At 51.8% G+C, this 27,381-nt stretch overlaps 1 protein-coding gene across 1 annotated transcript in view; it reads left to right on the forward strand.

Moving 5' to 3' along the window:
- Nucleotides 1-5,097: 5,097 nt before the first annotated feature.
- Nucleotides 5,098-27,381, forward strand: part of WNT9A (Wnt family member 9A) — a 55,624-nt gene continuing 33,340 nt past the window's right edge. The window contains exon 1 of the mRNA XM_056337971.1: nucleotides 5,098-5,223. Coding sequence (XP_056193946.1) covers nucleotides 5,129-5,223 — 95 coding nt within the window. The 5' untranslated portion in view covers nucleotides 5,098-5,128. The remainder of the gene's footprint in view (nucleotides 5,224-27,381) is intronic.

The following is a 27,381-nucleotide window of genomic DNA, read 5'->3' on the forward strand; positions in this document are numbered from 1 at the left end:
GTTTTTTGCCTTCAGTAACACCAAAGTAATGCACTGCAACTGGCTTTGGTGCCTTTTCTTCATTTGGAAAGGTGGGGAAACACAGGGCAGGAGTGGGGATCAGGGCCACGCTGCTCCTTGTTTGCAGTGACTCGCACCATCCAGAGCTCTGGGGAAGCAGGGAAGCTCTCAGCCTGGCTCTCGGCAGCCCAGCTAAAAGCAACAGTCATATTCTGACCACATCTCTACCCCTCAAACTCACTGACCCCAGACAGGGGTGCTGGCAGGATGGAGGGAAGGGATGGAGGCAGAACACACCACCACTTTGCCTCAAGCTCAGAGCTGTCCCCGTGGTGACTTTTAACTGCATTTAAGCCTGATGGAAAAGAAGCGAGAATCTGGCTTCCAGCCCGTGTGTGATTACTCGAAGGGAGGGAACACCCTGGAAGTCCACGTGATAGTGGAAAAAGAGTGACTGGAAATGAAGGTGGTGGCAGCAGGGGGGACTCGCATTGCGTGATCCCTGAGATGGTGGAATAAACGACATCCCGTGGGCAGGCGGCGTTCGCGGGTCTTGTCTGTTATTTCAGACTGTATCCGGAGGGCAGATAAATGCCAGGCCCACTTCTAATTAAGGAAACTGAGGAAGAGAAATGTGAGTGGCTCGTCTAGGAGGCGATCTGTTGGGAGGAAACGCAGCTGAAGGCTTCTCAGCTATCCCAGGCACAGCCTTGGATACCCAGCCCCAGCCTGGTGAGGTCCCCACCTCTTGCTGCCTTGCTTGAGTTACTCAGATCTGGGAGCAAGTGCCAAGTATCTGGTGGGGAACCCATGCAGGACTGGCAACGAGGGATGAACAAGATGACCTCATGGGTATTTTCCTTCCCTCTCGCAATTCTATGACTCAATCACCCCGCTGAGCTGGAGTTGCTGCCCTGGAGAGGTTTGGGTCATGCAGTGAGACCTCGGTGAGCCGCTCAAAGCTCTCGCCTCTCTAATGGGAGCTGCCTGGAGAGCAGATGGAGCCCAGCTCTGCCCTGCAGGGAAGAGCACCTGGAGCAAAGCCATAGGGAGGGAAGGGGAACCCCAAGCAAAAGAGGTGCTGGGTTTCCTGCAAAAAAACATAAGGAGGATGGTGGTGAGGGCTCCTCTGGGGTGGGGAAGCCTCTGGAGCGATACAGGTGGGCTGAGCCTCGCTCGAGAGCTGAGTCACGGAGAAGGAAAACTTGAAGTCACCCTCCAGATCCTCCTGTGGTCTAACGTGCTGGGCAAGAGCCTGACAGGGCAGCCGTGGCAGCCTGTGCTGTCTGAGGACGTCATGGGTCAGTGTCACCCACTGGGCTGGGAGGCAGGGCTCACCCTGGCAGTGGGCACAGGATGCTCAGGACCCTTTGCGGGATGCCGAACCCTTTGCTGGGATCCTCGCAGGTCACTCCCCCAGCTGCTCTGCGTGCAGGAGCACAGCACAGAAGCACAGCAGCGGGCTCGGGGACAGATGCAGGTTTTCTGCTGATGTCAAAGTAGAGGCAGGTCCGGTGAGAAATGCTCTGGGTCCTTGCCCTGCATTACCATTACAACCTGGCACCTTCTTTTGATGCTGAAGAACACGGTATGGTGCTGGCAGCGGCACCATTCCCTCGTGCGGTTATGGCCCTTTGAAATTTTCACTTGAAACACCAAACGCCCCAACCGTTTGGCTGCTTTGCTCTGGCTATGGTGTGTCCCCTCCACCCCGGATATAAAAGACCTTCCTGAAAAATGCCCATTTCCAAAGCCAAGCACACACCGGTATGTCCACACTGCCCTGGACAAGCGGCGCTGCGCCTGTGTGGCACTGCCCTCTGCTGTCGGTGGCTACGGGGACACCGGCCAAGGCCACAGCTGCCGAGCAGAAACACCCAGCTTTAATGTCACCCTAGGGACTGCTGAAGGACCTGGAAAGCCACGAAGCTGCCCTGGGAGGATGCTGCACCCAACACCGGCGCATGGTCCCCAGGCATGACAAGCAGCACCCGCAGGCAGCTAAAGCCCCCAGCAGAGTCAGCACCCGCTTCGGCTTCCCCTTTCCCCTGGCCGAAAGCAGAAGCGGCGACTATTTTTGGTGCTGCCTCACTTGGTAAAGAGTCACGCACTCCTCAGAGCATCCCCCCGGCTACGGCACCCTGCTCTGGGCGGAGGAAACGAGTAACGGGGGGGGGTGGGGGGTGGGGGGAGGTCGCGCCGCCCTCCCATGAGCCAGCCCTGGCTGCGCGCCCCACATCCCTGCCTGGGGGAAACCTTCTGCGTGGGGTTCCTTCTGCGTGCTGGGCACACACTTGGGGGACACGCACGAAGGATGACTCTAAAACTGTCTTTTCCAGCAGAGAAACACTCAAGCGAAGCCTCCCGGTGACGATATACGTAACGCTGCTCGCCCTCCCCTCCGCCCGCAGTCCTTTATTGCGTTTTCTTAAGGTGGGGGAGCTCAGGCAGGAGGGTAAGGACACCAGGGTGACCCCGGACCTGGTCACCCCGCAGCTGGTCCTCATCCCCCGAACTCTCTTCAGCGAAAGGCCTCTAGATGGGGCTTTAATGCAATATTGCTGCTGGCCTCTGCCGGGCTGCCATCCTGCAGAGCCGGGGAGGGAGGGCTGCCCGCCTTCCAGCACCCATGGGTGCTGGGGATGGTGGCACGCCACTGGGAGAAGGGAGCGGCGATATTCCCAGACCCCGGCAAATCACACGAACATGAGGAAGCCGTTGGCTACATTGGATTTACACCCTCCCCCCCCCCCGCACATTTCAGCCCCCACCCCATGGGATGCTGAGGCTCGAGGTGCAGAGCCGTAATGGGAGCCCCCAGCCCTCGTGCCCGGGGGGCGGAGGTGCCCGTGCCAAGCTGTGCACCGTGCTTTCCCACCAAGCTGGCTTCCAGAGGTTCGCCCAGGGGCTGGGCTGAGACGTTTTACACAGCATCAAAAATTAAAGCAGCTATCCCCTCTGACACTGCCCCCCGCCGCGACCCCTGACTCCTCTGTCCCCCACCTCTGCTTTTATGCTGAATATAAGCGGAACCCAGTTTGTGCAGCACTGGGAAGGCTGGAAACACCCAGTGCAGGGTGAGAATGAAGCTCCGAGCTCCCAATGCTGCTGCAGGGCTATTCCAGGACATTGGTCCATCCCCATTAACCCACCCCCTGCGCGGCTCCTGAACCAGTTTGTCCTCAGACTGGGAGGGGGGGGTAGGTCAGAAACACAGGCAGCACCACCACATCCTCCGAGGGTCCCGTTGCCTCGTCACGCTCCCGGTTGTCACCCCTGGGGACGGTGGCCTTTGAGGTGACACGATGGCCTTTGAGGTGACACGGTGCCAAGTGCGTGTCCCCCCCGTCCCCATCCCTGCGGGGGAGGTTCAGCAGCGTGACACAGACACGCTCACCCAGGGGAACCTTTTTGCTCTTGCATGGCGGCGGGTGCAGAAATCACCTCAAGGATGACGACGGGAGTGACGTCACCGACTGACCTGCAACGACGACGCTGCTGCCACCCAGCACCAGCCGAAGCGCTGACATTCAGGGTGTTAACTGGTTCCCAGACAGGGTGCTGGGCGTCCTGCCTTTACCGTGCATGGCTTTTGCACAGGGCTGGGAGTGCGTGCACGCAGGTGTGCAATGCTTGTGCCTTTCCACACCTTTTGCACCACCAATTAGCTCTGGCACGCTGGATCAGCCCTGGCCCACCTCTCCTTTGCAAGGCTCTCTAGCGTTTGATTCAAGTGGCATGTTTAACCCTTGAGCAGGTGCTCGGCCCTTGCACAACGGCTGTGTTCTTGTGTCATTGCTGTACTTGCAGCTGCAGCCCTCACGTGACCACCCAGCTGTTGCACGCTCAGCATGTGCATGACTGATTGCCCCTTGCATAGTCCGTGCATGGCTGATGAGCCCTTGCACATCCAACCCTTGCACGCACAGTGCTGGCACAGCGCTCCAGCTGTTGCATGCCTGGTCTTTGCATGGCTGCTCCACCCTTGCACCACTGCTCATCCCTGGCACATCCAGTCCTTGCATGACTGCACAGCTGTCCAGCTGTGGCACCTCTACCCCTTGCACAACCACCTGACCTTTGCATAGCTGCCCATCGCTGCATGTTCAGCCTTTGCATGACTGTCTTGCCTTGTCCAGTTTTTGCATGCCCAGTGCTGGCATGGCCACCCCTTGCACACCTGATGCCTGTGCAGCTGGTTGTGTGACTGCCCCACCCTTGCATATGCAGCCCTTGTACACAGAGCCATTGCACACACAGAGACATTGCACACACAGCCCTGACACACACAGCCCTTGCAGACACAGCCCTTGACCTCCCAGCGGTGTCACATGCAGCCCTTGCACATGCAGCACGTGCACACGCAGCCCTTGCCCTCCCAGCTGTGTCACAGCAGCCCTTGCACAGCAGCCCTTGCACATGCACCCCTTGCACATGCAGCCTGTGCATACGCAGCCTTTGCACACACAGCCCTTGCACATTCACCCCTTGCACATGCAGCCTTTGCATACACAGCCTTTGCACATGCAGCCCTGGCACATACAGCCGGGGCACATGCAGCCCATGCAAACGTAGCCCTTGCACAAGCAACCCTTGCCCTCCCAGCTGTGTTCAAATACAGCCCTTGTACAGCAGCCCTTGAACTCTCAGTGGTGTCACACGCAGCCCTTGCACATGCAGCCCTGGCACACGCAGCCCTTGCACACACAGCCCTTGCACGCACGGCCCTTGCACGCACAGCCCGTGCCCGCCCGGCCATGTCACAGAGGCCCTTGCACCCGCAGCCTTTGCACGCGCTGCCTTCGCACGCGCAGCCCGTGCCCGCCCGGCCGTGCCACCGCCGCCCCTCCCGCCCGGCTCCCCCCTCCCCCCCCCGCCCGGCTCCCCCCTCCCCCCCCCCGCCGCTCCGCTCCGCGCCGCCGCCCCGCCCCCCTCTCGCCGCTCCCGCCTCCGGGGGCGTGGCTCTGCGCGGCCCCCGCCCCACCCCGGCGCCCCGCCCCGCCCCGGCCCCGCCCCGCCGCCGGCCGGGCGCTCGCTGCCGGCCGCGCTATAAGAAGCGGCGCGGGCGGCGGGGCCGCAGCGGGCGCGGCGGGGGGAACGAGATGAGCAGCGCCGGCGCCGCTGCAAGATGCTGGATGGACACGTCCTGCTGGGATGGCTCTCCTCCTGCGCGCTCCTAGGGCTGCTCGCCTGCGCCCCGCGGCCCTCCGCCGCCTACTTCGGGTAGGTGCCCAGCGCCCGCACCCCCCGCCTCCTTGTTAACTTTTAACTTTTTTTTTTGTTGTTTTTACAAAAGGGGTTTTGCACCCGCCCGCGGTGGGGATGCTGCTGCACGCCCGTCGCCAGCCTTCTCCCGCGGTGGGTGCGCGCATCCCCTCCCGCCGACGCTGCCAGCTGCCCCGCGTCGGGGGTACAGGGAGGGTCGGCCCCGTGCCCCTGGCTCTCCCCGCTGCCCCCCGAGCAACCCTACCCCCCGGGCGGGCTGCTGGGCTCGCCGGCCGCCGCAGGTTGCAGCCCGCCAGGGACCGCGGGGCGCGTTGCCTTCCGCGCTTCCCCGATGGGACGGGCGGCTGTGCTTCGCACGGAGGGTCCCGTAGCGGGCTGGCCGGGGGGCTGGGCGCCGGGTGCGTGCCGTACCCTGCACCAGCGTGGGGCAGCGCTGAACAAACCCCCTTCCCCCCCCTACCCCCCGCCGACTTAAGCACATGCTTCAGCACCAGTGCCTGCTTGCGGGTCCCGCCATCGCCCGGCGCTGTGGTTATTTTTGTTGTTGGGCAGGGGACATGCATGCTGCCTCCCCCCGGCATGCTGCAAAGCTTATTCCCGAAAGAACTGAGGGTCCCCTGCCCCGGGCGGAGCGCGGAGAGGCGCGGAACCGCCGCATCCCGCCGCGCTCACCTGTGCGCCGTGCAGGGGCGCGGCCGGCAGAGGGCACCAGCAGCCCGGTCCGCGCCGGCTCCGCGCCGCGCAGGTGGATCCCGCGCTCTCCCATCCTGGATCCCCCTTACCTGGGGCGGGGGCCCGAGCTGGAAGAGCCAGATAAAACCCGCTCACCCCTTTCTCTTTAACCTCCCCCGCTCCCCAGCCGCAGCTCTGTGGCTTCAGCCCGCAGCAGAGGGTCTGCTGGCCTCCCACCTGCGCAGCCCCCCCTTTTGCTTTCTTGGGGTGTCGGTGTAGCTGCCCTGTTTTTTTAATTTAAGTTTTTTTTTAAAGACTTGCCCCAAAATGGGGTCGTTTTACGAGGGGAGTGGGATGCGAGCGCCTGGTGGAGAGTTTTTGGTGCAAGTTCAATGGAGAGTGATGCTTCGTGCTGCTTTCTGGGATGTTGTGGTGTGACCGCTGGTAGGAGCCACCGGCCCGGCCCTGGAGAATGTTTTAGCAGACTTGAGGTTCCCCCCTCCACCCCCTTCTTTCCAGTAAAACAAATCCTGGTGTTGAGGCTTGTCCATTGCTTGTGGTCTGGCAAAGTTTTCCAAACAGTGCTACTTACATCTTCTGCTTCCAACTCCAGAACCATTTAACTTCTGCTGGGGCTGGTTTTCTGAGGAAACAGCCTGTCCTGTGTGTGCAGGTTTTCAGGAAAAGCCCTCTCCTCCCCCAGCAACAGGCAGAGGGCCGTGCCGAGCCCGTTAGCTCGTGTGTCTGCTGAAGACCACCAGCACTGTGCAGTTGTACGGTGCTTCTGGGACTGCCAGGGTTTGTAAGGAGCTTGGCTGTAGCTCTCCTGTTAATCCATGTGGTGCTAGTATCTGCTGTAGTGCAGCAGGTAACTCGTTCCAGTTGCTTGCTCCTGGGATTTCTCTTTTGGCCTTGTGTAGCTGGTGTAGATTTTAACTTCAGAGTGAACGTGTTGAGCCAAGGAAGTGTGCTGCTAGCTCTGTCCTGACCACTTTGGGTTATTCTCTGCCTCAGCCCGGCTGCCGTTTCTGATTTGAGACTCCCTCTCTGGCAATAAGGAGGGGAGAGGAGATGCTGCCAGATGTGCACCCAGCCAGATGTGCGCTCCAAGTGCTCCAGGGCTGCTGTGGTGTGCAGTGAAGTTTGCTTATGCAAAGCATCCTGCTCTCTGGTTAGAGCCACAGTGAAGGAGCAGCATCTGCTGCTAATCTCCTCTTTGTTCTTCCAAGGGGCCTGAAGCAGAGATTGCACTTGCTGAGCTGCTGGGGATATGGGGAAACAGTCGTGTTGAGGTCTGGGGTCCCTGCTAATCCCTAGCGATGTGCAATCTAACAAGTATGTGTGGAAGAGCTGAGCCCTCCTTGCTGTGGGCTTCTGTACATCGAGAAAGAAAGAAATTGTACCTGGTAAAACCTGTATGTTCCCTCAGCTCTTAGTGCCTCTGCCAAGTGCCCTGTAAAAGCTGGTATTAGCCCTTTTTGCTGTGTGTAGAAAGCTGGCCACATGTGTGGAGGAACTGCTCCAGGTGAGGAAGCACAGCTGTTTAATACAAATCTTTCCTGAAAACCTGGATGCATTACCCTTTGCTCAGGGGCTGACCTGAAATACTGAAGTGGGCTCAGTTAATCCAACCACCTTTGGAGGTGGGGAAGAGATGCTCCTTCCCAGTCAAAGGCAGCATCAAAGCCACAGTGATGCCTTTTGGTGGCCTGCTCGACCCTGTGCTCTGGGTGCTGGCATCCCCAGCAGAGGCGGTGGGGTGCAGAGAGCAGCAGGCGGCTGTGTTAAACAGATGTCACGCTGTAGCTGCGGTGTGGCTGCTCTGTTCTGCAGTTTGGTGGGGGATAGGGACAGCTGTGGCTGATCCCTTCCCCCCCATCCCCAATGTCTTATTTCAGGGAAAGAATTCAGTTTCTCCAAATGTGTGGCCTGGTGGGGAATTAGTGCATGGGGACAGAAATCGGGCATGGTTACATGATAATGAGATTGTGTCAGCATGTAGTTATGTCTCTCTGTCCCACAGGGGCAGCCAGCGAGCGGGAGGGGATGCTGGGGTGGGAAGGCTGGTGGCTGGTGCTTCTCTGTGTGTCTGGCTCTGTTCCTCAAGGGATGAACAAGCAGCCAAAGCTGATAAATGCCCTCTGGAAGTAGAGCTTGAGGTAGGTGAGAAAGCGTTGGTGTGGATGCGGTCCTTGCTGCTGACTTGTTCCATCCTCGGGCTGCCTGTTTTGGAGCTGTGCTGGCGGTAACAGCTCGCTGTGTGTGTGGAAGGGATGGACAGGCTTCTCCCTTGCCTGGGACTTTGCTGGCAGTCTTAGTGCTGCTGACCACCTCTCCGGTGCAGGGGAGAGGCAGGTGCCAGCCTGACTGGAGGTAGTACCCAGCAAAGGTAGGACCTGGGGTGGTGCTGGTGTGCAGTGGCGAGCAGAGCTGAGGCCCTGCAGGCACCTGCTTAGAAGGGCTTTGCCAGCCCAGGCTGCTGGGAAGCAGCTGGAAGAGGTTGGCTTCAGGGACGTGGTGATGCTACAGCTCCTAAGCCATGTCTGATGATGAAACTTCGTGATGTTAGAGAGGAGAAAGTGAAGCTGAGCAGGGCCTGATGGCTTGTGCTAGGTTTAGTTGCCCATCAGGGTTCCTGCTGCTGTTGGGTGCGTTTAGGGTAGGAGTATGTATGGGAGTCTGTTCCTGGCTGAGCCTGTACCAGAGGGGGAAGCATTGCCTTGGGATATGTCAGCTGAGACTGGCTTGTGGAGATGCGCTGGCGGCTCTCAAAGTGAGCCTGCTTTCATGTTCAGCCATCTCCTCTGCAGCTGGGCTGTCTGAGAACGAATTTACGCTGTTACAGCTGGCTGGTGGGGGTAGTTTGGAGCAGCCCCAGACTGCCGGGAGCCCTGAGAAAGCGTTGCCTTTCACTGCCTCCCAGCTCTGCTCCTCTTGTACCTTACAAGCTTTGGGTGCCCAGACCTCCCCTCCAGCTCAGATGTGGCTGGGGGTGGTGGAAGTGCCATAGTGGCACCTGGGACTTGTTGGGTCTTGCACTACTGGCCTTTGGAAGAGGCAGGTGACAAGGTTAGCTGTGCTGGGATGACAGGCAGGCTGGATAACTCCAGCCCTGCTGTGCCCTGGTGCCAGCCTGCAGGAGCTTGTTGCTTGCCTGAGCTGCCTGGTATGTGGACCTGAGGTTGCAGCCTGCCCAGGCCATGTACTAAACCCCCTCTGTTTCTTTCTGGGTGTTGGGTTTTGTAGTCTGATAGAGTTGTGAGGCACCCCTTTACTTTCTTGCTGGAAGAAGTGTTTGCTTCTGTGGGTTGGGATTTGCTCTGCTTTCCTCCAGCAGCAGCGGGGCAGCTCTGCTCCCCTGCAAACACTTGTCAAGACAGTAGTAACGTTACAAGTGGCTCATGCTTACATAGTGTTTATATTGACAGATTGCAATGTTCTTCATAAATGTAACTGATCTGTACACTGCACGCAGGCAACAGGAACCCTTAAATGCTCGCGTGGGGGAGAGGGAGGGAGGGGAAGCATAGCTTGTCCTAATTTACCAACACATCACTGGCCAGAGCAGGTTCCTTGCTGCACAGTGGTTTTTTTTTTTGGTGTGGGAAATGCAATATAGTTTTGTTCCCGTTGGCTGGTGCAGAGTAGGTACCCTGGTTATGTTTTAGCTGCTGCTGGGGGTAGAAACCGTGCGATTCAGGGTGTGATTTTGCTAAAATTCTGTAGGAAGAGATCTGAGTTCTGGAGTTGAAGGGGTATTCGGGGCTTGTGACCACCCTGATGGGGAGGGCTCTTAAGAGGGCTGGGAGTTAGCCTGAGTTTCTGAGCTCTGTTGCTACAAATGTGTGGCATCAGCTTGAATGTCACCTCCAATAAAAGCAAGCCCAGTGGCGCTGGCAGGCTTTGCTGCCTGTTTTTTCCAGCCGGTGGGATACCCTATAGGTGCTAACATGGCTGTTGCATATCAAGAATTTCTGTACCTGTCACTTGATGGTGGTGTGGGGCCACACGCTGGCGCCTGCAGCTTCGGCCGAAGGCGTGTGAACTTCTCAGGAAGCTGTTGCGTAGCCAGGCCACAGTGTGTTGGCTTTCCAGACGCGCCGGTCGTCTCTGGCGTGTGTGAGATGGAGCAGCTGGTTCTCGGCACAACCCAAAAAAACAAAACCTGGACTCGGGTGGTGAGGGAGGAATGTGGCACGCAGGCAAACACAGCTGGAGCATAAGCAGGCAGCTCCTGAGGCTGGCGAGGCAGCTTTGCCATACCACCCTGTGGTGCTGGCTCTTTTCTAGGTGGAGATGCTGGGTTTTAAGGTGCTGGATTTCTGGTTTTCCTTGGAATAGGAAGGGTGTGCCTGGCTTTTTTTTTTTTCCTCCCCCCTGCTGCTTTTCAGTTGAGTGAATTGTCATGTAGAGACTGATCTGAGTCCCTGACTGGCTTCTCTCCCAAAGGTGGCCTCTCTGGGTCAGTTCAAAGCAGTGTTTAACCTCCTTTGCGAAGGGGAGCCCCATGTCCAGCAGCAGCATTTGCTTTGTAGATGCTTGAAGGTGGCACTGGATTTGATAGTGCCGTAAGGGTGGTGACAAACCCAGGAGCATTTGGAAAAAATAACTGTGTGCAGCTAAGGTCTACAAAGATGTGTATCTTCAGTCCAGGGGACCAGGATCTGTCCCAAATTAGGCTGGGAAGTACGTGAAAGCTCCTTCCACTTGCAGTGTACTTAGAGGATGGAGCAAAACGTTATTCAGACAGGGTAAGTTAGTATGTCTTACACTTATGTACCAGAATGACCATGTTGCTTGAGACTTGCAAATCCCTACCTTGTGCCTCAGTTTCCCATACTTGGAAAGATTCTGAGGCTATTTCTAAACTCAACAGTGAGCTTCATGTATAACCTCTGTGTCCAAATATTGCATGGTTGGTTTTTTGTGTGTGTTTTTTTTTTTCCAGGGATCACCAGTGCTGCAGATGACTCCCTAGGGAGAGAAGATGGCTTGTTAGGAGAATACTGAGTGTGTACTTGGCAAAGCAGGAGGCCAGTGACTTTCTTTAGTGTGACTGGTGATGCAGAACCAGAGACCAGGAATCTATAGGACTCTGCTCTCCTGGTGAAAGGCCTGGTCAATGATTAACTTGCTTTCTGGAAGCTGCTAACAACAATAAAAGGGAGTCCAGCCTCACAACCCCAACACAAAAAGCCTATGAGTGTTTAATAATTAAAGGCCTTGTGCTTTATCGCAGGGTAATGAGAATTGCCTTAAGGCTTATTCAGTGGTAGGTAATTGAATTAGGCTGTGGTGATGGGAAGGGGAAGGGTTAAGTGGAAGGTCTGGAAGACTGCATGGAGAAGCCAGTGTGATGCTTCTTAGTTTGAATCTTTCTGACCAGACTAGGTTTTGTCAGTCTTTGCTGCTTTCTTCATTTTTCTGTCAGTTTAATTCACTGTGCTGGCAGAGTTGGTGTAATTGCCTCCTGGAGAAGATGTTTCTGTCCCAGGGATGCTCCATTCCCTTCACTTGAGGAGATACTGACAGTGTTTTTATTCCTAAGGTTTTCCTTGGTGAAATGTTGGCATGTAAAGGCTCCTTAAGACTTTTTTTAGTGGAAAAGCCAAGCCAGAAGACACTGCTGAACTAAGCCATCATTGCAGTGCTTGAGTAGCCAGAGGAGGTGCTTGAAGCAGTGAGCATCACTAGTTTCCACTGCACGTGGCAGCTTCTGGTGCAGAGCTGACAGAGCTGCACTGGGGTGGTGCCGCCTAGAAAGCTCAGCTCAGGGTTGCTGAAGGCCAGACTTGCCTGCCCTGTCTCCGTATTACAACCCTGTGCATAGCTGCCCTCTGAGGAGAGGGACTTAGGTGGGGAGGGGGTTTTGAAGCTTTTTTGGAGGTGCTATGTTGGAATATCCCCACTGTGGAGACAGTCTTGAACATGGTCTCAGGTCACCAGAGGTACAAGGACTTCTGCTGCCAGGAGCTCCATATGGATCCTCTGCTCCAGTTATATGGAGTAATGTGGCACCTTCATGGCTTGGATTCTCTGGTCACTTGAGTTCTGTAGAATAGGAATGGGCCAACTCTTATCCTAGTGTTTGCTGTCTGAGGCATTTGAGGCGAGGGCTCAATGCATTAAAACTGTCCTGATCTGCTGCTGTCTGTGAGGTGCTCTCTCTGTGCCTGACCATGTGGCTATAGCTACCTCCTGGAGAGAGCACCCTTGGGTGGGATGGCACTTGCCTAGTTCATGCTAAAAGCCTATGTTAGATACAAACATCATCCCAAGTTCCCTGACTGCCCAGGTAGTGACCTGCCAGCTTCCCCGAGGATGTATGTTGAAGCAATCAAAGAAGTCTCATATACCTGGCTTTCCAGACTGCAAACACGCTGAGCCCCTAGCTTCCTTCCGTAATGAAGCAGTCTTTCTCTCTGCAGCCAAAAGAGCTCTCCAGCGGCTTGTAGCGTGTTAATGCAATGGGGTTCTCAGCCTGAGCAGCCCTCAAGCAGAGGGCCTGTTGCTTGCATTGTTAAAAGCTGATGGGGGGCAGGGGGCTACTCTTCCTCCTGCAGAATGTGGCTGCAGTGATACTGGTGCTGCAGGTCCTGGACCAGCACATGGTCTGACTGCAGGCTGGGCAGGTAGGAGATACCTTCCTGACTTACTGGACCAAGAGCTGGGGAGTTAGTTCAGCTCAAATTCAGTAGGAGCTAGAAACTTATTATGATGCTGGGTGAAAGGGGTTAACCCTTTAAAAGCTGTTTTTTGACATCTAGCTGCAAAGTTTTCCTCTTCTGATTTCAGCTGTGCTTTTAATGTTCCCTTGGATCATGGCTGTAAGTGCTAATGAGTCTTATCTCTTGAGATACTGTCATAAAATACACTTATGAAGTTTATCAGCTCAGTAAGCTTTACATTTTATTGTAATGTGTGTTTGCACTGTGCTAAGTAGAACAGGGAGTATTTTGACTACATGGATAAACATAGCAGTTACAGCATTTGCTTTAGCCGATAGAAAAATCTCTTCTGACTCTTTTCCCTCAGCCGTTGCAGAGAACTCCATTTCAGATGGATCCAGCGGGTGCTATGTGGTCTTTCAGTCTGCTTGTGACCTTAAATCATTCTTCTATAAGGGGTGGGGAGAATTTTTTAATTCTGTTGCTGCAGGATTTCTTTTGGGGGAAGGGGAAATGACAGGTTAGAAAAACTCGTCCTTTGGAAAGAACACAGAGCAAAACAGCTCTGCTGTACACCCGCTGCAGAACATGCAAACTCAACAGTATCTGACATTAATGCTGAGTCTGTGCTGGCTTGGAAGGTAGCATGGAGCGTGCGGTTCATGTTGATGGGATGTCAGGCTGTATGGGACTTGGCATGAGTTTTGTGAGTGGATTCATTTGGCCTAGCTCATTAAAATAACATTAATTGGATAGCCAGGTGCTTATGGAGTTTGGGGAGAAACTAACTTGCTCTGAGTTCTGCATTTGCTGTGCACTGGGTGGACAAGTTTCACAACTTGTTGTTTGAAAGCAAAAGTTTCCTTTCTTGGAAAACCTGCTCTGAGTCTTCCAGAGACTGAAGGAGCATAATTGGCTATTTGTTGTGCATATTATCTTCATGTGCTGGAGAGCAACATGGGATTTCCCCTAGATGTGAACGAAGCACTGAGATGCCCATAGGAATAGCTGAGCTTAGCCTAAAAACCTGTCCAGTGGCACTACCTGGCTAAGGTAATCCTGGGAGGAATGGACAGAAGTTTAGCCAAACCTTGGTCTGCTGTTGAACTTCTCTGACACCAAATTGCAGAGCAGCCTCCCAAAGCAAGTAGTGTCAAGCAACCTTTGCTTTCAAAGACCAAGTCCTTTTGGAAGAGGTCAGCTGATGAACAGGAGAACTGGCTTCCATCTTGGTCTAAATTTTTTTCCTCCATTGTTAGTCCAGCAAAATTAAGTTTACTTTGAGGTACCCAAGGGTGTGTCTTGAGTCTGACCCTTGGGCAATGCCTTCATGTGTTCCATGCAGGTAGGTGAGGCAGGTTGCCAGGATAAATTGCTTTGCACAGAGCACATAGCTTGACAGTGGGCTTCCTGCTTCTGTATTGTAAGCACCTTTTAACTTCCCAAAAGGAACTGGTTGTGACTCCAAAAGCATCAGTGCTGCCAGGTGAGCATCTAATAGGACGGACTTGCCCATGTCTTCAGGAATACTTGTACTAACTTCTAGTCAGAGCAAGTTATTACCCTTTAAATTCCACCTCCACAAAGTGCCTTATTTATGTTCCCTGCTGTCGTCTATCACCTGGATGTGACAGCTTCCCCAGCTCTGCACATGGGAGTGTGCTGCATGTTGCTGCAGTGTGCACTGGTGCTGGCTGCCCCCTCTGTGGGCTTAGCTGGAGGGGCTGATGGTGGGGGGCTGTAGGATAGCAGAGTGCTTGTGTTAGTGCCCATCTGCTGAGCTCTGGCATGCACTGCCTGGCAGGTTGCTCTCATGCCTTGCTGTCATCCTAGTGGACTTCCCCACCTAATTGCTTAAAAGAAACTGCACAGAGGCATCACTGTGCCCTGGTCCTCATAGGCTGCCTGCAGCTGGTTCCCAGTCTAGCTCTTGCTGTGTGAGCCCCTGCTGTCTCTGGTGCCTTGACTGGTTTTACTACTATGGTGAGCTCAGACCTTTAAATATTCTCATTGTAATGTCTTCTCTGTGGGTTGAGAACTTTTTTAAAATTGGTGATCTCGTGCTCTGTATTCCAACAAAGCAAGCCAGGCAGCCCTGGTGGGGCATATCTGTCCTCCTCTTGGAGGCTGCAGCTGAAGATTGTGGATCTTTTGTGAAGATTTGTGCATCTTTTAGGATTACAGCTAGTGAACACCTTGCTCTCTGAAGTTGCCCAGGTGAAGTGTTCAATCTTTAGAGATTGCTCCTAGGCTATGCCTTAAATTGAGCTTGTAGGGGCTTTGTTTTACCCTGGGGACCTGTTAACACAATGCCCCACTTTGCTTCAGTGCTAAGGTCTCTCTCTGGTAGCTGACTGCTGGTAGGGTGTGGGTGTTTTTGGTGGGGATCTACCCTGCTTGGCCTTAGCACTGAAGCTCGAAGCTTGTCACTGCCTGCAGGAGGTCTGCCAGATTGTTTCCCAGATGGCTTGCTTCCCCCAAATCTTGCTTTGACTTCAGTGTCTCCTGGTTCTCATGAAAACCACTTGGTCCTGCCTGCTATGGGTGCAAAGCCTCTTCTGAGGCAGTGCCTTTCAGCACTGGGGAGTGTGGGTGAGGGCACATCACGCAAAGCATTGCAAAATACTTGGGCAAGCAAAGAAAATGTGCATCCCCCTGAGTTTAGCATAGGAAGGCCATTGGGCACTTTGGTGTTTCTCAGCTTCTTTACATCCTACTGTTCCCTAGCTTCAAGCACATGTATCCCAACCCAGCCAGGTCTTGAGAGAAAGGTATCCAGGCCTCTAGTAGTCTCAAAGGAGACTTCTAGTGTCCCTCAAGTGTGGGAGCTTCGGTACCCCACTGACCTGGGGCATGTCACAGTCCTACATGACCCTGCCTCTTGCAGTGGCACTGGAGAGCTGAGCTTCCCTATTGTGTAGAACCAGCTTTGGTCTTGCTCAGGTGTGAGTTATGGTGTGAGTGAATGAGCTGTGATGTGGTGTGACATCAGTGTTGGGAAGCCAAGTTCAGCTCAGTGTGGCTTATTTACCTGGGAGCCAGGGCAACTGGTGGGACTGGGTACCTGGAAGACAGTGCATTTCGACCACACCCAGGGTGAGGATCCAACACAGGCAAATCCTTCTGGGCTGGCTCCATTGGTGTGGGCTACAGGGACCAATCCCAGTGCAATCAGTGACACCAGTGGAGCTTGCCCGGCTTGGGGACACAGGGTTCAGCTTACTGTGCTGCTGCAAGCCCTGCAGTGCTACAGCTCTCCAGGGCTGCCCACCTCCTCTGACGAGAAACCTTATCCTGGAGCCCAAGCCCCTCTGGGGACAGTTCACCAGAAATGATACTTTATTTAAAAGAACTGACTTGTTTTGCTTAATCTTGACAAAATTCTTTTCTAGCCCTAATCCTCTTCCAGTGTAAGGTGAGATCTTGAAATACCTGGCAAACTTAGAGCGTAGCTCTCTTTCCGCATCTCTGGGCCTCTCTGTAATCAAGGGTGAAGGGGGGCCAGGGATGCTTTCAGCCCCTGCCAAAGATAAATCTCCTGCTGGGAGCTAGCAGGGAGCTATTTCCCAGTCTGTGGTTAGCAAGTTGATCTGACAGGCCAGAGGTGAAACAGCCACTTGAGCTGAATTACAGGGTCTAACCAAAGATCCAACACTTACTTTGGCTCATTAGCACAGCTGTGTTGCATCCCTGGTGACAGTTTCTATCTTCTGGCTTGTCCCATGTTGATTCTGGAAATCCAGAGGCTTAGCATGAGCCTGAAGAGAGGACTGAAGCTGAAGCTCTTGAGAGTGTGAAGTGGACTGAACAGGGCTTTGAGCAGTCCCTGCGGTCAGTGTTAAAAGCCACCGTCTCCATGCTGGTTTCTGTAGCTGAGGAAAATGTGTTTGTAGCGCAGCAGCTGCCCTGCACCTTGCAGAGCAGGTCTCTGCCTAAGGAGATGCATTTGGAGGGGAGCAGGACCGGGTACAATCCTGCATTTGTCTCTTCAGCTTGCAGAGGGATCAACAGCCATGCAGAAACAAACATCACTTGATGTAGTGGAGATGCCTTAAAACTAAATGCAGTTTGTCTCTGGGAAGCTGGTGGTCCCAGTCTTCCTCAGCATGTGGACTGGGTTCCCTTTGGGCTGTCCCAGCCACTGCCTTGTGGGAGGTACTGGGGTAAGGGAAGGGCATCCTCCCTCAGCACTGCATCCCTTGAGGCACTTGCTGCTTGGGCTGCCGCAAGGCTCATGGAAAATCTGAGAGCTGGAGCTGGCACTGGGAGCAGGGAGGTGAGCCTGAAGGCTTCGTCTTTTCTGACTCATTGGAGTTTGGGACTGCAGGAGGCTTGATGACCCTCTTAGGTGGTGACACTGGCTGTATTTTTACCCTGTCCCCTAGCAGCTGGCTGGGGTTGGATGCTCTCCCTTGCAGACCCTGCTGTATAGGCAGGGGAAGCACCTCATGGTGTGGAGGGGGATGGTGACCCCACCTGCTCCCAGAGGCTGGCTGCTCCAGCACTGAGTGTGGCCAGAGGCTGGTGAGCGGCTCTGGGGGATGCTGTGCTTCACTTGCTGTTGGGCAGGTCAGCAGCACAGGCTCAGAGGCAGGGGTGTTTAGCTCAGTCATGCCCAAGCAGGTGCTCCTGCTTGCATGGGGCTGTTCACTCTGTTACCAGAGCTCTTTGCAGCACTCCTTTCAAGTACTTGCAACTGAAGTGGCTCTAGAGCTGGCGTCTGGTCTGTCTGGATGTGTTCAGAGGCCTGAGTAGCTTTTTACCTGATTGCTCTGTGGGAGTAAAGGGAGCAGAGATTGCCAGGCATCTGTGTGGCTTTGGACACATCTGTTAATCTCGGGGTACTTCTGCTTGTGAAACAGGGTTGTTCTCAGGGGAGCAGTCTGTGAGCTGTCATGAACTTGGTGCACATCCTTTGGCTTATCTTTAGGACTCCAAAGGGCTGTTGGACCATGGACCGTATCTGAAAGTGTCTTCTATAGGTGCCTAATGAAGCAGAGCCCTGTGGGTGGGAGTTGCTGCTCCTGGTGCAGCAATGAAGGAGATTGAGATAAATGTATGGGTAATCTGCTGATGACTTAGTGAGCTCTGAAATGCTAATAAGCAGGAAACACCTAGCTTCAGCCTGCGGGATCTGCCTGCAAAATGAGCTGTGTACGTGAGGCTTCATTTTAGGGGTGCAATGTTGCACCCGCTAGCCTTTTCCAGAGCCTTGCTGGGAGATGCACGGCTGGATTTTCACTGCAGCTGCTGCCCTTGCCTAAAGCACCAGCCACGCATTGCTCTTGCTACTGTCAGCTGCCTGAGCGCCTCTGTTTATGTATCTAAAACTTGAAGGCTGGAGAAGAAAGAAATCTGACCAGTGCAATGGAAACCTTCAGTTCCCTGCGGTCCCAGGAGAAGAGTAGCTTCAGGCTGGAGCGAGGAATGAACTTCATTTGTACACTGCCTCGCCTCTCCAGGAGGATCAGCCAGGAAAAATATCAACAGTTCCATTAAAAAGTCTGCTGGTTTGCTAAAGTAGTGGAATAAACATACCTGTAGGCATAACGGGCTGAACCGCACAGGAAACATTAACCAGAATGAACACACGCAGGCTTGCTCCCTCTCCCCGTGTATATCTACCAGATAAAAAACACTCTGCGTCCATGGTAATGTGTAAATCAAACAGCAGCTGGGGGGATTATTCTTAGCTGGGGAAGAACTGGCTTGGATCAGAGGGGCTCAGTGCTTTCCTAGAAAGGCAAAACCTGTGCTGAGCCCTCTCTGTGCCGCTGCCTGGGCTGGGGGGGACCTGCAGTAGAAACTGGGGCAGGATGGGTTTTGGGGTGGCTGTTAGCCCTCTTTGATCTGTTGCCCCTTCTTAGCTTCCCTTTGTTTCTGTGGGAACTGTGTGGGGCCAAACTGCTTTTGCCTCTAACCAGTTGAGTCCCGTTGCAAAGCTAGGGTGGAAACCAGTGGGCAATGGGTAACACATGGGAGCTCACAGAAGAGCAGGATGGGTGTGCTAGCACTAAATGGGGAAGCCACCCACCCTCAGGCATTGGTGTATGGTGGGGATGGTCCCTCAGTCCTCCAGTGAGCCCACAGCCCACCTCCTGACATCTCTGGGACAGGGGTGTGGAGACCTGCATGCTTGTAACACATATTCCAGTGAGGTGACATGAGCTTCAAGCATGGCTTGAATGAGAGAGGCTGCCAGCACTTTTTGGACCAGGAACTTGGTCCCTGAGCTGCGCATAAAAACAGCTTCCCCTTGGCCATACCCAGCATATATGGTATGTACAGAAAATACATGTGGAAAATGCCTTCAGTTGCAACCAGATGGCACCTGTCAAGCACAAGTAGACATTTCTATTAGTGTTCTTATTGGAGTGTCTTGGACCACTCCCAGCCTTATGCATAGCAAAATAGCCCTGCTGTAGCTGTCCCCCAGAGCAGCCCCAGAGGCAGATTGATGTGATTATTGCATGCTAGAGACAGTCCCTGTGCTCCCCAGCCTCATCTGCACAGCCACTTAGCGCAACTAATCTGAACTGACTTTTAAAGTGGATTAGTTCAATTACTCTTAACTACCCCTGGTGGAAACACTCTCCCTGGGGATTAAACAGCCTTAATTCGCTTTAACATCCTTGATTTCAATGCAAATCAGGCTAAACTGAATTAAGGGCACTTTAGAGCCTTGTGCAGAGGCACTCCTTCAAAAGTGATGTGGGTTAACCACCCCAGTTTGCATTCCTGTGCTTGGTTTGTTCCAGTTAGCATTGCTGAAGTGTCCCCTTACAGATGACTAATATAGGCAGCCTCTCAGATATAAAGCTGCAAACACATCACCTAGGCTAATGTGTGAACCAGCTCCTGCAGAGAGCGCCTGCATCTGCAGATTCAGGGCCTAAAATTGCCCAGCTAGGGTGTTTTAGAGGTGCTTGCTCTCCTTTTGTTGTTTTCACTCTTTCTTTTTTTCTTTTCCAGCTCTTGCTTTTTCACTTAAAAATGCAGGACAGTGAGTCACATACCAGTTTTTCTCTGCTGTCCTTAACTCGCTGGGTGAAATGGGAGTGCTTCAACAGTGCATTCATCCTCTTAGCTCAGTAACTTTAACTCTCTGGTTGAAGATGAGCTGTGGTTGTGAAAGAGGTTGGCCTCTGTTTCCCTGAAGCTTGAGTGAAAAACAGTCATTGCATGCGATGCCCTGGGCAAGTGGGAAGGATAATTCTTGCTTGGGAGAGAAGTTGGGTGGGACAGGGATTTTCTGTGTTCAAAGTGTCAGATGACGTGTGTTTGGGGGGGAGAGGGGAAGATCCCTGAGCAGGGGGCGGGGGAATTATCACAACCTTTTTTTTGTTTTGTTTCATATTGGCCCCACTTTCCAAAGGGGTGAGGAGATAGTGCTCGCCCCCTCCGCATATGAGGCTCTCCATCCCCTTGCCTACATCCCTGCAGTCCAATTAACTGATTTAACAGCATCCTGACCCTGTGGGCTTCACTTGAGACCCCTATTCTTCTGCTCTAGGTCCAAATTTAATCCTAGCTGGGTGGCTGCCAGCAGACTGCGGAGGGAATGGCTATTTGGCAGAGCGTTGCCACCTTTGACAGGGATGGATGGTGGCTGAGGAAAGGAAGCGTTAAATCCAATGCCTGAAATGAGTGCTGATGCAGCTCTTAGCTCTGGCAGGGTGAAGAGAAGTACCGAGGTTTATTTTGCCAGTAGCCCTGTGTAACTTCACCCTCCCCTCCTTGCATCTCCCCCTGGCTATGATATTTCAGCTCTTCTACTTAGTTTAGCACCACTTTAGAGATAGGTGAGCAGTTTGGGTTGTCACAGGAGCAGCTGGCAGCTGTATGAGTTTGGTGTTTTTTTTTTTTTAGTGGGGAACAAACCTTCAGTTTCTTTAGCTTGGGTTTTTCATGGTGCTTGTGAAGAGTCCCCTGGTGCCCTGCAGGCTGCAGAGAGTAGACATCGCACACGAGTGGGATGTGGATGCTGCTGCTTTGCTGTGCTGGGGCTGAGTCTGCAATGCTGCAGCTCTGAAATCCTTCCAAGGACCCACTGTGCTGTGGTGCAAAGTGCATCTCACTTATGGCTCTGGCTGAATCATAAACTGATTTAATCTTATTTTCTTACCACCAGGGAACTTCTCCTTCCCTCTTTATAGCAGTTTATGCATGGGTGAAGAATATCACCATGCTGCTCTTCAGTCCCTGGCCACCTTCAGGCTTGGTCATGAGTTGGGCACAAACAGTGACAATGTGGATGTTCACTGGTGTAGTTATGCATTAAATCTGGTTTCTCTAGCTAAATTTCCTGGAGCAGTAATGAAAATCAGTAGCCAGGTTTGGGGAGGCTTTTTCTTATTCTTGCTCAAAGAATACCCAGAGTATTGTTTACAGTATGGGGGGGGGGGAAAAAGTCTTATGAATATACTTCATATCCTTAGGTTTTTACCTGCCTGAACCAAGACCTCTGTCTTGCTAGGTTTTGGTGGCAAGCCCTAATGGGTTTAGCACCATGAGGTGTCAATGTTTCCTCCTTTAAGACATGAGGCCATTAAGCTTAGCTTTAGCATCTCTTAAGATTTTTCTGGGAGCTGTTGCTCTGGATACTGCTGAGAATGTATCACTACTTGTGTGAGCAGCCAGCTTGTAACTGCACTTCTGAGAAAACGCCAAGATCTGGCTGAAAGGAGATGTTTCACCTACATGCAAATTTTCACTTGGGGATGATGCTGTCATTCAGCCTCATGATCTGTGAAGAGGTGTGTTGATACATCACTGCAAACTGTGCCATCTGCAAAACCTCCTCCTCCCCTAGGGATGCCTGGGCAAGCTTGGGGGACCTTTCCAGGATAGCTTTTTGAAGGCCATGCTTGTATGAAGTAGGCTCTTCAGTAGAAGACAACAAATAGGGCTGCAGGTGCTGGGAGACAAGGTACCTCAATAGAAAAGATGTGCCAGCTCCCTGGAGGAATTGCCATCCCTCTGTGCAGCAAGTTGGAGGTGAGGATCTGCTTTAGCTATTCTCCTGCCTCTGTCTTGGGGGTGTCACCTTTACTCAAAGCTTGTGGCCAAGAGACCTCAACTTCAGTGAGTGAAGGCAGCTGGCACTTGATGGAGTTTGTAACAATCATCTGAAAGAGGGAGGCTAATGAGCTGCCTTTGAAGTGGGAATTGCTCACATCAAAGAGCAGCCCAGAGCATGGCTTTCCATCCCTTACGGCTTCCTAGAGTGGTGGCAGGGAGCTCCAGGACTCCTCTTGTCAGGAGTGCTGGAAACCTAAATGCAAGACCCGTGAGCTGTGTTTTGACCCAAATGAAATGATTCTGCTTGAGGTGTGACTTTTTCCTTTGTGCATTGCTATGACGGTTGGGCAGAGTGGTAAAGGACCTGCTGGAGTGACCCTTACAATGGATTTTCTGTAGGCGGAAGACATCTGGCAACATCTAAAGTGAATTCTTCCTCCTGTGAGCCTTCAGTCTGAGGGATGCTGGCCTGTGGCATTCATGTGGGGCTTCCTTGTGTCATCAGGCTGCATAAGTTGACAGCTTCTTTCTACTCCTGCAACTTATCCATAGGGTTGGAAAGTACCTGCTATAAAAGATGCCTGACTTCCACCTACAAAAATGAACTAAGCAATATCAAAATTGTGAGTAATGGATCAAGTGAGATATTGATGTGAGTTTTATGGCTGTGATTTTGGGTTGGTAAGTACAAACCTCAGAAGTTGATTTCTGGCTGTAATCAAGGGATGATGATGATGAGGAGGAGGAGCAGAGCAGAACTAAATCTGGAGCAGTGTCTAGGCTGCTACCAAGTCCTGATGCTGGCTAGAAGGACTGGTTTACAGGGTACCCAAAGGAGAGATTTCTTTGCACACCAGGCTCTTGCCCAGTTAGATGAGGCCAACATCATCTCTGGTACTTATAAACATACCTTTAACACAAGGATGGTGTTCCCTTAAAATCACTGAAAACTCTTTAAAATCAATAAAATTCTCTGTTGTGGGATTTTTATATATCCTGCTTAAGGGGTTCAGGCTGGAACATTTCTTGATCTCTTGCTGCCCTGTTTTCAGCAGCCTCTGGACACCCTGTGGGCCACTGCATTTAGTTGCCAGTATAATTTGGTAAGGATTTGGCCTTTTTAATGGTTTCTTTCCCACCTCACCCTTTAAAGCTGCTCTAATTCCATATTGCCCTAATTGTGATATGCAAATTTTAAAAGGAAAATCGCAGCCAATGTATTTTAAGATCCTTATGGGCAAGCAGCCCCCTACTTAATGTGATAAATTTGGACAGCTTTTCTCCATAAGGAAAATAAAAAGCCTTCCAAATCAAGAAAATTATGTAAGCAAATCCGATGAGTGTGCTCTAAAATTAAACCTGCCTTACAAGCTCTGGGGCCTTCAGTGTGAAACCAGTGAAGATTATTTTGGGGAGGCTGTAAAGCCTTGCCTGGGAGATGTCCAGTGGCGTCCTGAAATCCACTTGCCCGTTTGTTGTGACTAAATGTATAGGAACATAAAATTGCCAGGGACCATCCTTGCCCAGGACCAGCTCCCCATCATCCTAAATGAGCCACAACAGGTAGTGAGCCCCGAAACTTCACCGAAGCACTGGGTAACTTGTCCCCTGCCCTCATGTGACTCCTGCCATGCAGCATCCTATGCAAAGGCATGACTCCTGCGCAGCTGGTGGGACTTCATGGTGGAGTGGTCTCACCTGTGACCAAAGCCTGTGAGCTTCCTAACCCTGGAGTCTGCAAACTGTGCTACCTGCACTCTACAAATTATAGTTATTCTAGGGTGAAGGTGGCAATCTGAGTTAGAAAGGCTTTGACTTATCTTGCCATAAAGCCCTGTCCTCACTCCGTTGCATTGTGAGGAATGCTCTTTTCTTGCTGCTGTGTCTTCATCCTTCCGTCTGTTATGTTACCTAAACTCTGCTCTGCAGTCACATATGCACATTTTCTGTGGTGCATGGCCAAAGCTGCTTTGGAGGCCTCTATTCCCATGCTGCAAGCTGTGCTTGGAAAAGGTCTGCATCATCCTCCAGGTATTTGAGTGTCTCAATGAGGCTTCGCCATGGGGGCCCTGGTACCAAACCCCCATCCAGTTTGGGGTGGGAGGAGGGAAGACCCTCATCTTGGCATGTGGTTGCTAGCCCAGGATCTCCAGCCACAATGGGAGGTAACAGCCCTCCTTCCTAGCACTTATGCTGGGGCAGCTTTGGGCTGCTGATCGGCTGGGGTGGTCTGAAGGGGTTCATGGCACTTCTGGCTGAAGGTAGATGCAACACTTGGGAAGCCTTGTCAGGGAGCACCTCTCGTGTTATGCCCTTAGTTCTTGCGATGCCCTATAGATTGGTCAACTCAGCCGCACAAGGTATTTCCATCTGGGGGAAAATGTCCCCTAAACTTGTTTTACTCTTTTATTTGCAGATTGATGACAGGTTTCTAGCAAACATACAAAGCATCTGCTAGCGTTGCTACCCTTTCCCTTGCCTGACTTGTTCTCTTCGTTCTTGGCCCTTGGTCCTCCTGAGCTCTTGCAGCCAGGAGACACTGAAATCACAAATGTGCAGAATACAGGATGGATAAACATCTTAATCTCACGGATACTTCAATCTAAATGTTTTCTGAGGCCTTCCTTCAAGAAGGATTAGCTGGTAACAGCATCTGAAAGGTCGTAGCCTTGCTTTGACTTGAGCTGCTGCTCAAGATGCTAAACGTGTGTGAAAGCTTCAGCAAAAGGCTTGAGATGCCATCACTGGTCTCCAAGGCTCCAGGGAGCATCTGTGTGTCCTCCTGGGCTTTGGACGTTCGTCTTGGAGTCCTGCCTGCCTGTATTAGCCATTGTGATAGCGTTGCCTAGAGCGCCCAAATGTGACATGTATCAACTGGCATTTTGGCTGCACTAAGTGTAAGATTTTTCCAGTGTAGGTTTATATCTGTTTTTTTTCTCTCAAGTGTGTGCATATTACTGTTATGATTTATTTTCAGGCTGTAACTTTGGTTTTATCACTTGAAATACTTTGGAAACTTGGAGGGCTTTTTTAATTAGTTGCAAGCCCTCTTTAACTTGGAGGAAAATTCCAGTGTGAAGAATGCTTTTGATTCACAAAGAAATTATGTTACGGAGCTCTGGTAGAAAGGTTTCTTCTCAGCTTCATGTTATATGGGCCTTACTTTTTTCCCAAAGCTGCCATTTGCTTTGATAAAGTTATCTTTGCTTCTCGACAACTCTAGAATAGATCAGGGTTAGTTATTGAAGTGTCAAGACTGTCAACATGGATATCTTCAGCAGAAAGCTGGGGGGGGAAATCGTGGGCCTGGGAAACTAGGTGTGAGTCCCTGCTTAAACTCTTAGACACAGGCTGGGAGAAATGAATACTAATAGTGGTTTTGGTGGTAAGGATAAGTAGTAGCAATAGTTGTTTGCTAGGATGGGATGTTCTTGCACCCTTCTGTCCTGAGACCTGTTGGTCAGCCTGGAACAACAGCAACAGAAGTGAACGTCTCCCTGTTGTTTCTTGGCTCTAAAATGTTTCCCCCTGATTTTAGTGTCACTATTGCTTATTGCTATTGTGTGAGTTAGACGCTGTTGGGGCACTTTCAACCACTGCTGTTTTGGGGCCGGAGAGGGGTAAACTAGAGGGATTCCTTTCTCCACCACTGAGTAAACAAATGTCACTTTGGGGACTGTGGTGCAGAGAAAGCTGGCAAAGCCAGTGCGATCCCACCACTCCTGTTCCTGTGGTTCAGCCTGCAGAACTGCAAGTGTATCCCGCACTTGCAGGGTTTCAAGGAAGCAAGGTGTGAGACTTGTGGGTTAGCATCCCTGGGGGATGCAGGTCAGGGGATGCTGGCTGCCTCTGTAACCTCAGGGTGGGCTGGAGGGAGCGGGGAGCTGGGTGGAAGGCTTGGTAGAAGGCATATCCTCGCAGGGATGAGACACCAAGGCTGGGGGTGGGACGGCTTTCTTGACATGGGGCCAACTGGAAAGTTTCAAGTGTAGATGAAGAAAGGAGATGGGGAATGTGATACCGTCTACCAAGGGAGGACGTAAAACCTAAGAGAAGGACGCAGCCAAGTTTTGTCGCAGTGCTATAGGGTTTCAGCTGCTGCTTCAGCAAGTGTCATGCAGTGATTTGCTTAAAGCACTGGGAATTCTAGTGCAGTTTGCACAAGACACCAAAGAGATGGCTCATCTTAAACCTCCTTGAATCTAATTATTTCCTTCAACTTGCATTCATACCCTTCCTTTCAAATACGCTTTGCCACAGGATTCAAGGGGAAAAGGTAACTCATGCTAAATTGGAGGGCGAGCAGGGTTCAGCTGGTGGTTCAGCCAGCTTTTAACTTCTGCCCTGGCTTTTGTCTTCTGCATGTCTGGTCACGTTTACTCCCGATGGTGAGAAAACCAGCCAGGGAGACCTATTCAAGGGCAAGTTGTTTCTGGTCTTGGAAACAGTCTGTACTCTTGCTCCAGTATCATTATTGATAGTTTCTTTGAGATTTTGCTGTATAGCTGAGCCACTTTGTGACACTTGGAAATTGAGTTAGATCCTTCTGATTTTATTATTTCACTTTTTTTAGCCTGTTGGCTCTAATGCTGATAGGTTCCATGTAGTTGTGCCCCATATGATCCTGGGGGTGATGACTCAGTCTCCAGACCCACTAAAAGAGGTGGGATGTGGGAATTGTAAAGCAAGCCCACATGCATTTTGAAGACAGATGGAAACTGCATTTCAGGCTGGAGCTGCTCTGGTTGTGATTAACTCTAATGAGCATCTGTTGATGGAGTAGTACAGGGAGGGGGTTTCTCAGTGTTCTTTATTACTGATCATGTTAGGATATGAAGGGCTAAGCTGGAAAGGAAGGTAAGGGTTACTTGTGAAGACTTAGAGCAAAGCTCTCTTGCTTACAGAATCTGCCCAATGTGTTTTTTAATTTTCTCTTCATTTTCATTGTATTTCCATGTCAGACAAATCCCACCTGTGCTAAAGCATCATCACAAATAGATTTATCATCTGATTGTTTATATGTGCCACAGGATTTCCCTGATGTCTGTATAGCCACCCAGGTACAGGCTGGAGTCCCTGGAATTTGCTTGTCCCTTGTAGTGCTGAACACAGTTTCTGGCAAACGCATGTGAAAACTGAGCGTAACTACCGAAGTGCATCTACCAGTGATCCAGAAATAGTGTGATTTAATGCCAGTACCTAAGTATCTGGAGATACCTTTTAATACATGATTACTGCTAATGTAAGGCTTCGTAGTTTAATTCGGGGAAAACTTCAGAGATGAGCTGTACAAGTAACCTAAAACATCTCCTTTCGTGTATGTACGCTGCAATGGAATTTTGATTCATGATTGCATGCAGGTTTTGTTCTGCAAGATCTGAATGGGCGGTTGCTAAATAAATTAAATTAAATATTTTACCATTCTCATTAACCACCTGGCCCCAAGGCTTATTTAGAATGCATTATCCAGGTTCTATACTCAATGGAAAAAATGCATTTGGTTCCTCATGGGTGTTTTTAACATGCTGTCTGAGACACAGAGCTCAGAGAAAGCTGTTAAGAGTCCACTTACCTACAGCATCCCTACTGATGCTGAAAGTCAACTTTCTTTTCATTACTCCTGAGTACTCAGAATTCTAGGTCATCCCATGGTTAGTTGTCACACTAGGGAAGCCCAGAGACTCAGTAACTGGAAAACAAGGCACGCTAATGACTTGTGAACAACTGTAAAAGCTCTTTCAGCAAATTTGCCTTCTATTGTGGCCCTCCTAGAATGAAATTTTAATTCTCAAAA

Source organism: Falco biarmicus, chromosome 4 (genome assembly GCF_023638135.1).
Source record: "Falco biarmicus isolate bFalBia1 chromosome 4, bFalBia1.pri, whole genome shotgun sequence".
Classification (NCBI taxonomy): Eukaryota; Metazoa; Chordata; class Aves; order Falconiformes; family Falconidae; genus Falco; species Falco biarmicus.